Below are 9904 nucleotides of genomic sequence, written 5' to 3'. Positions count from 1 at the left end.
TAGTTGGTGCAGCCTCTTTGGAGAACAGTGTGGAGATTCCTCAAGAAATTAAAAATAGAACTTCCCTATGACCCTGCCATTGCACTCCTAGGTATTTAACCCAAAGATACAGATGTAGTGAAAAGAAGGGCCATCTGTACCACAATGTTTATAGCAGCAATGGCCACAGTCATCAAACTGTGGAAAGTACCAAGATGCCCTTCAACGGACGAATGGATAAGGAAGATGTGGTCCATATACACTATGGAGTATTATGCCTCTATCTGAAAGGATGAATACCCAACTTTTGTAGCAACATGGACGGGACTGGAAGAGATTATGCTGAGTGAAATAAGTCAAGCAAAGAGAGTCAATTATCATATGGTTTCACTTATTTGTGGAGCATAACAAATATCAAGGAGGATGTGGGGAGTTAGATAGGAGAAGGGAGTTGGGGGAAATTGGAAGGGGAGGTGAGCCATGGACTCTGAAAACACAATCTAAAGATTTTGAAGTGGCGGGGTGGGTGGGAGGTTGGGGGAACCAGGTGGTGGGTATTAGAGAGGGCACAAATTGCATGGAGCACTGGGTGTGGTGCAAAAATAATGAATACTGTTATTCTGAAAATAAAAATAAATTAAAAAAAAATTAAAAAGAAAGTAAATTGATGAATTTGAGAAAGAATAAGAAAATCCTAGAAAAAATTCTTAAAAGACAAATAAGGAAGATAAAATGATAATCAAAAAAGGCATTGGTAGAACGTTGCATATCATTGCATATGTTGCTTGAACAAGTTTAAACCAAAACACATTGATAAACTATAAGCACCTGGGTGTGAATTTTAGTTGGGTTTCATTCACTGCTTTAGGTATCTTTTGGCTGAAAGGATGGAAAGTATTAGTAAAGCTGTAGGGAATCTGGCCACTTACATAAAGACAGGTTAAGACTCGGGTCCATATACACTATGGAGTATTATGCCTCCATCAGAAAGGATGAATACCCAACTTTGTATCATTCCTATTGGAGATAAAATATTTTTCAGTCATTCAAGGCCCTGGAATACCCTTCTTTAAAAAAGAAGTATAGATACATATTAAATAAATAAGATGATCAGAATTATAAGTTTGTATAGAATTGGGAAAGAACTTTGAGAGAATCTTGTTCAGTTACTTCATTCAACAGGTAGAGAATGGGGCTCTCTGCTTAGTGGAAAGACTGCTTACCCCTCTCTCCCTGCCTACCTCTGCCTACTTGGGATCTCTGTCTGTCAAATAAAATTTTAAAAAAAGAAAGAACAGGACAAAAATATTTTCAATAAAAGAAAATTTTTGACACAAATATTTTACAGAAGAGCAGACACTGAAGCAGAGTTAAGTGGGTTAGGGAGAGGGATGCAATCATGACAGGTGCAGTTTTATAATTCAAAAGCATCTTTCCTATCTGCCTGTTCAGCCACAGGATATGCATTTTTAGGAGAAAAAAATTCAGAGAGCTTTATCTTAATTTCTGTGCACAATCTTTCCTCAAAGACTAAATCTGTATTAGGTTCTTCAAAAAGGGAAATAAGCTAATTAGGTGCAAAGAAGAATGACCTTCTGATGTCTCAGTTAAGAGCAATACTGAGCCCAGTATTAGTTTCTCTTGGGGGACTAAATGTTTGAGTCATATTTGTTTTCCCATGAGAAAAATAGAAAATAATTCCTGGTGATAAATGGGGGTTGAGGGAAGAGGGTAAGTTTTGAAGGTAGGATGTTGGTTTGTGTAAAATATCCCTTTATAGATTTGATGATCTTCAGGATGAATTGTTTGAAAGCACTGAGACAAAGGGATAAGGGTGAAAACATATCTTGAGTAGACAGACATACCTTCACTTGTAGTACCAAACTTGAATAAATAGATATAAAGCCCATTATATGTCAAGATAATTTCTGGGGGTAAGGATAAATTGATCATTTTCCTAATATCAATTATAGCCAGTGTTAAACTGTATATATTTACCTATGGTCCCAAACTTTGAAGTGTTGAGGATAAAGGTCTTCTTGAATGCTTCTGACCCTTATTTTTCCTGAGATGACTGGTTACAAGTAAAATTTGTATATTATTGGATCCTTTTTTTAAGAGATAAAGGTGACACAAATAAGAGGAAAAAAGAGGAAAATGAGGGAGTTGTTTTGAGTTGTTCCTAACGGGAGCATGTTACCTGGGGGAGATACCCATTCAAAGAACCTATAATAAGGCATTGAAACTAGCCTAGTGTATCTTTGTAAAAGTAAGTCTTTATCTATTTTTGATGTGGAGATACAAAGAATCTGATCTCCAGGCTATAATGGGGCCCCAGAGTGTGAAGGATCTATCTTTGCTTAGAGCTGTATTTGTTCAGAGTTGTATTTTATTTTCTCAGTTCGGAAAAAGAAAAATCATAATTCTCTTGACTGCAGATGATAATTTCAAATTAATTTTCAAAAAGTATCGACATTACAAAATATATAAACAATGATATAAACTGGAGAATACTGTGGGCTGATAAATTAAAAAATAAATAGGGATGCATGGTCAAGTACATGAATCAGTATATATAAGATGAGGTAAAGCTATTCATTTGCCTAGAAGAAGCACAACTACTCTAAGATGAGAGGAAAATTTCTCCTGTTTCTTCCCAACCCCCTGAGACTATTCTGCAACACAGTTCCCCCACAAAATCATTCTTTCATGTCAGTGTGCTCCAGTCCTGATATTCTTGGATTCTAAGTCAGACACTATCCCAGGCAGAACAACATATTAAGATGAATGAGTACATTTAGGTATAAATAAAGTCGGAGGAGTTTACCAGGCAGACACAGAGAAAGCTGTAATTTGAGAGCCATTCTCTGAGGAATGGATCTTCAGTTTGCTTGGCAGAAGAAAAAGCTGCTGGGTCAAGAGGAGCAAAGGTTGCTAAGATAGGGTTTATGGGACCTAGAATATCAAAGGGCTGAGACCACTGATTTATATAGACTGCCTCAGTTGAGATTGGCCTAAGCTTTGAATTGACTTAAGTCTACAAAATGTTCTCATTAGTAGATTTCACCATAGAGTACTGAGGACATACAAGCAGAGAAAATTAATAGAGAAAAGGAGAAAGAAAAGGGAGGAATTACTGTAATCCTATGACCTTTTATTGAATGTACAAAGAAAGTCCAAATAGTATTCAAGAAATTATTCACATTACTTGTTTTTTACTCTTTGTTGGTTTTATTCATTTATTTAATGAAAATAGTTATTGAGTATTTTCTGTGGAGTTGTCACTTGTTTTATAGCAGTAACCATGATGTAACCAGCCCCTTTCTCACATTAAACTTAAAATGTAATGAGGAAGACATACTTTGAATAAGAAATTATGAGTGTGGCTGATGTTATGAAAGTGGCACTAAGGAGTGATATAATATATACAATGGAAAGAGCTCTCCTGGACCCAGGTTCTTGGAAGTGTTTCTTAATAAAATGATGTTGAAACTGAGAATTGGGGAATGAACAGATGTTAATAGGCAAAGCATAAAAGACGGTGGCTTCAGACAAAATGATTAGCTAGTGCAAAGCCTCAAGATGAGAGAGAATAAACTTTATTGTTTTAAGGTTTTATTTATTTATTTTTGAGAGAGAGAGGGAGAGAGATGGAGAAAGATAGCAAGCATGAATTGAGGGTATGTCAGAGGGGTAGAATCTTAAGCAGACTCTGTGTTGAGCATAGAACCCGATGTGGTACTCAACTCAAGGCTCCATCTCACAATCCTGAGATCATGACCTGAGCTGAAGCCAAATTTTGATGCTTAGCTGATTGAGCCACAGGGTGCTCAAAGAAAATGAAAATTTTAGGCAATCAGAAGAAATCAAATTGCCTCTAGTATTGTAGATAGAGCAAGAGCATGTTGTTCTCTGAGTCTGGAGAGGAGGATGGGGGCCAGATCTTGGATGTCCTGATAAATTTTGAAAAGGAGTTTATATTTTAATATAATAACAATGGTAAGTATGTGAAGGGTCTTAAGGGAAATATCATGTGCTTAGATTTATATGTATTTTTCAAAAATTTTTATTCTGAATGCCAATAATGGGAATTAAGGGAGATGAGATTTGAAGGGGGGAAGACATTTAGTGACTTAATATCCTATTTGAAAAATGAATTGTGAAGACTTAGACAAGAATGATGACATTTGGGCACCTCGTGGGTCAGTCTTTAAACATCTGCCTTCAGCTCACGTCATGTTTCCAGAGTTTTGGGATCGAGCCCCACATTGCAGGGAGCCTGCTTCTCCCTCTCCCACTCCCCCTCTTGTGTTCCCTTTCTCACTCTGTCTCTCTTTGTCAAATAAGTAAAAAATCTTAAAAAAAAAAAGGAATGGTGACAATTGGAAGAAAACAAAGGACATATTAAAGATGTGTTTAGGTGTTGGAATTAATATGATTTGCTGATTTATTAATTGTTGGGGATTAGGAAAGGGAAGAGTCCATTATTACTTCTAGATTTTGCATTGGGTAACTGGGTTAATATTGGTGCTGCTTATTATGACTAGAGGCCTGAAAAAGCAGTGGGTTGGAGGATGAGATGATTGGTTAGTTTCCAATGCTGAGTAAGAGATGCCCTTGAAACATCAAGTCAGCAGGCAGTTAAATTTATGAAGTAGGAATTCAAGAAATAATACACTGGCTTAAGAATGCAAGCTTTTAGCTGAGATGGTAATTAAAGCCAAAGGAATAGATGCCCCCAGGGATAGAATATGGAGTGAGAAAAGACCAAAGAGGCAATTCTGAGGAACACTAATTTTGGTCATGGAGCAGATGTGAGAACCCCAGGAAACTGCTACTGGGAAGAAATTCCCAAAGAGCAGAAGGAAAAGCAAGAGAATATAGTTTCTCAGAACCCCAGTAAAATATTTGAAAGAGGGAGTTGTTAGCAATATTGAAGTAAAGAAGAACTTCCCATCCAGATGAATACCAAAGAATTAAAAAAAGTATTAGTGATTAATTTATATGGATAAAGAAGAGATATTACTGGACAGGTTTTTGAAGAAATACAGGAAAAAAAATATAGGCATTATTTTCCTTAATTGAGTAGATTTTATTTAGAGAACAGTAGAAACAAATTTGTCAAAAAGTTATGTGTAACTTTAATAAAGCACTTAGTCCATTTGTAGAAATACTCAATTGAATTGAATATGCCTCACCATTTTTGGCTTTATATTTATTCAAGACTTCAAACTCAGATATAAAAGCTCTTGGGGTCTGATATATATTGCCTGATCGGCAAACCATATTCAAAGAAACCAGAATCTATAAACAGATACCTGACTGATTATTTCTTTGTGAAACATCTATTATTTCAATGAGTTTCTTTTGTTCCTTGATCATAAACTGGGATAATTGAATTTTGTAACATATTCATTTTTAGAATAATAGAGTATGAGACAAAAGTTTACAAATCTCTGGGGTGCCTCCTTGGCTCAGGTGGTTCAAACTCTGACTCTTGATGTCAAATGAGATCATGATCTCAGTGTTGTGAGTACTGGGCTGTGTGCTAGGCATGGAGTCTGCTTAATATTCTCTCTCTGCCTCTCCCTCTGCCCCTCCCACCTAAATAATAATTTTCAAATCTTTGATTTGTATTTACTTAAATTATGTATCATGTTAAAAAGTTTCTCTTAACTTACAACTGTTCGAATCTAAACAAATATAGTATCCTTAAAATAACTAACAAAAAGTAGATTTTCTCCTTATTCTAAGTTAAACTAAAATAAAATAGAAATTTAAAAAAATAGACTACTGGGGCACCTGGGTGGCTTAGTCGGTTAAAGTGACCAACTGGATTTCAGTTCAAGTCATGATCTCAGGGTCCTGGGATCAAGCCCAGTGGTGGGTTGCCCATTTAGTGGGGAGTCTGCTTGTCTCCATCTTCCCCTCTCTGCCTCTCCCCATACCACTGTTCATGCACCCACTCTCTTTCTAAAATAAATTAATCTTTAATAGGCCATTGATTTAGATTTATCCAAATGCACCTTATCTATTAAAATCGTAAGTTTACTCTGAGTTATATTTATCAATTGTTTGAGGTTTGTTTTCATAATTGAGAGTAAATACAATTAGCAAGTCACAGAAAATGTCACCCAGAAAACGGCACTCAAATATTAAGTTTACTTCTGAAAATCAGCTCAGTTTTCTATTCTCATCTCTCCTCTTGATGGAAGTAGGTAAAGTCAATTTATTCTCTGTGGTTAACAAAATAAAGTCACCTCTAACTAAACAATCAATTTATACAGGGGGACCTTTGCTAAACTGCCACCTCCTAAAAGAATTCTTACCGTTGCAGTGATAACAGTCACATAACTTGCTGTGTTCTTGGTGAACCTGAAGCATGTTGTATGTGGATCTGCTCCATTCATTGTGAGATCCCACTAGGACCCACAATCCGTTTGCCCAGTCTTCTCATGGCCACTCTCATGTCTTTGTTTCTTAATGTATAGATGGCAGGATTCAAGAGGGGGGTGATAGCAAAGTCAACAATGAAAAAGTATTTATCCAATGATGTTGTAGGAAAAGGCCACACATAGAGAAACATGCATGGTGTAAAAACCAAAATCACTACAGTGATGTGAGCTGACAGTGTGACAAATGCTTTGGACAAGTCCCCTGAAGAACGTTTCCAGACAGTGACCAAAATGAAGATATAGGATATAATTAAAGAGAAGAAGGTAGCCATGGATATGAACCCACTGTTAGCGATGATTACAAACTCCAGCTTGTAAGTGTCTACACAAGCGAGTTTCATGACCCGAGGAAAATCACAGTAAAAACTATCTACTTCATTAGGGCCACAGAAGGGCAAGTTTATGACAAAAACAAACTGAGACACAGCATGGATTATCCCCACTATCCAGGCAGCCACTACAAAGGAAACACACATTTTGGGGCTCATGATGGTCAGGTAGTGGAGAGGCTTACAGATTGCAGTGTACCGGTCATATGCCATGGCTATGAGCAGCACCATCTCACCTCCACCCACGAAATGAATAAAAAATATCTGTATCATGCATTTGGGAAAGGTAATGATGTTGCAGTTAGTGAAAAGGTTAGAGATCATTTTGGGGACTGTGGTAGAGGATACACCTATATCAAGAAGAGAGAGGTTGGCCAATAGGAAGTACATGGGTGTGTGTAAATGAGAGTCGGTAATTACCATGAACACAATGAAGAGGTTTCCCAGGATAATTCCCATGTAGAATACAGAGAAGAACCAAAAGAGAAAAAGATGCATCTCCCATGAATTTGAAAGTCCAATCAATACAAATTCAGACACCACAGAGTCATTTGTTGCATCCATTGGTTCAATCAGTAGAGAAGATGCTGAAATATTCTAAAGGTAGAAAATAAGGCAGAAGTGATAAATATGGGAAGTGAACATTGATATGTTGTTTGCCCATCATTGATTTGTGTAAAATATGTTACACGTGTCTAATTTTGAAGTTATAACACCTACAGAGAGGGCAGGAGAAGGGAAGATTAAAAAAATAGAAATGAGGTAATAAAAAGTCCAGCTAGGGTGACAGGAAAGAAATCATATGAGAATAAGTAAGGCAGGTAAAATGGAGGAATTAGGAACAAAGAGTAACATCTGCCTGGTAGAAATTCTTTACCATGTTTATTTTGCAATTTTGGGCTTCTTCAGTCTTCTCCTTATATGTTTGAGAAAATGTTTTCTGTGTCTTAAATAGTCAGCTATGATTTGAATATTCAAACTCTTAATCATATTTGTGCACATGTATATACCATAGCAGAATGTACTGTCTGATTATTCTTTTACTTTGCACTGCAAAATTTCAGGCATTAATCACTCATGGAATAGTGAATAGTGACTAGCCAATGAATTAAGAGTGTTGACTCTATGAGGACTCATAGCTTAAAATGAATAGGCTTAGTTCTCTAATAGTTTCCAGTATTGCCCCTGCAACCAGTGATTTGGAGAATTAAGATGTACCTTAAATTGGTAAAATTCTAAACCAGAGTGGCAGCAGACTCAGAAAAAGGGCTTCTCCTTACTTTGCTAGGATTGAGAGAGCATTTGTGTTTTTGATATATCTGTTCTAGCATTAGTGAGTAGCAATTCAAACACAAAACTCAGAGATAATGAAACAAAATATTTACTCATGATACACAAAAAGCATGTAAAAAATACAGGACTCCAGAGAGTCATGAAAGATAGAGGTCATGCAATCATGTCTTCCAGTATTTGAAGCTGAGCTTAGCTAATATGCTATTTGAGGGTGAGTAAAATTGCTGCAACTTTTTCAAGGGGAATATATGTTTTGACTGTGAATAGGTAGAAAGATGAAGATGTGTATATATAATCTATCATTATTTAAAGTGAAAAATTAAATGTACAATTAAAAGATACAATTAGATATGAGAAGATTCAGAAAGGGGAATTTGATAAGATTAGTTTCAAAATGAGTTTGGCCATTATAAATGATGCAAATTTACAGTTGTTGAGATGTCTACTAAATTATTAAGTAACAAAAATTTTTTATAAAGGACTATGTATTATGTGATGTGCTCTTTATTATTATACACTACAAAAATATGCAAGTATTTTTGCAAGATCAACATTGCAAGATCACTTTGGATAATGACATTTTAGGTCATTTTAATAATAAAAACTCTGATCATCAGTGTTTTGTAGTTTTCTAAATTGTCCATGTTTTTTTTTTAAAGATTTATATATTTATTTTAGAGAGTGAGAGGGAGATCATGAGTAAGCAAGGCGCAGAGGGAAAGCTTGAGAATCTCAAGCAGACTCCCTGCTGAGCACAGAAACCTGGTCATGTGTTTGAAATAAAAATTTGAAAAGGAGGAAACTGACCTATAAATACAGAGAAGAGACTGGTAGTTGCCAAGGGGAAGGTGGTGGGGTTATGGGCAAAATAGGGTAAAGAGGAGTGGGAGATGAAGGCTTCCTATTATGGAATGAATAAGTCACTTGGATAAAAGTTACAGCACAAGGAATAGAGTCAGTGATATTGTAGTAGCACTGTGTATTGATAGATGTTAGCTACACTTGTAGTGAGCATAATCAATAATAATCATGAAAAGGAATTGAAAGCAACAAGAGAAATAGGGGCAAGAAAAGGAAAAAGAATTCTGTGAAATATGACTGAAGTATGCATATATGTGACACAAGGTAATTATTAATTATTACCATTATTATTATTTTGGTACTAGTTTTTTACTTTAACTACTTCTGGTTAAACCAACATCTTTCAGCCAATAAATGACAATTCCTGGGTATGCTATGAAGAAAACCTTCATGCTTCATACCTAATTCCAACCAGAAGTGTACCTGCTTCCTTGTTTGGAGAACATTAATATATGTGAAAGAGATTTGGGTCAAGGAATATAAAATATTGGTAACTGGATGGCATTTTACAGAATGAGGGTGTGTTTGTTATTTGTAATAGGCAAGTCCTACACCAAGAACAGGAAATGTATAATATAATACATTATTTACCTTGCCAACTGAAATTTCTTGTTCCTAATATTTCCTTATGTTTTCAGGTAAGACTGAAGAAATCTGTCTGAAGAGAAAAGCTAGAAATTTTTAGTGAAAACAGACTTACCAGTAACTCTTCATACTACTTTGTTTTGATTACCCTGCTTAAAGAGGATCTCATCTTTCTTTCTTTTTTTTTCCTTTTCTTTTTCCCTTTCATATTCTCTTTTTTCTAATTTAAGCATAGTTGACATACAATGCAGCAAAAGTTTCAGGTGTACAGCTTAGTGATTTGACTAGTTTAAACATTATGTTTTGTTCAGGACAAGTATAGCTACCATCTGAAGAGGACGCCATCTTTTGTTCAAGACTTACAAGAAATTACCTCTAATATTTAGTTAGTTTATCCTGAAA

At 35.7% G+C, this 9904-nt stretch overlaps 1 protein-coding gene across 1 annotated transcript; it reads right to left on the bottom strand.

The window, feature by feature from the left end:
* Positions 1-6385: 6385 nt before the first annotated feature.
* On the bottom strand, positions 6386-7327 carry LOC131999332 (olfactory receptor 4F6-like). Its single transcript, XM_059372106.1, has one exon. The coding sequence runs from the start codon at positions 7325-7327 to the stop codon at positions 6386-6388; it is 942 nt and encodes a 313-aa protein (XP_059228089.1).
* Positions 7328-9904: the final 2577 nt, after the last annotated feature.

Source organism: Mustela nigripes, chromosome 13, assembly GCF_022355385.1.
Source record: "Mustela nigripes isolate SB6536 chromosome 13, MUSNIG.SB6536, whole genome shotgun sequence".
NCBI classification, from domain to species: domain Eukaryota; kingdom Metazoa; phylum Chordata; class Mammalia; order Carnivora; family Mustelidae; genus Mustela; species Mustela nigripes.
Note: the sequence above shows the minus strand (reverse complement) of the source record. Positions and strands in the feature narration are given on the sequence as shown.

Excerpts from the sequence above, each read along its gene's own strand:
- LOC131999332 (XM_059372106.1), bottom strand. The coding sequence starts at position 7,327 with ATGGATGCAACAAATGACTCTGTGGTGTCTGAATTTGTATTGATTGGA.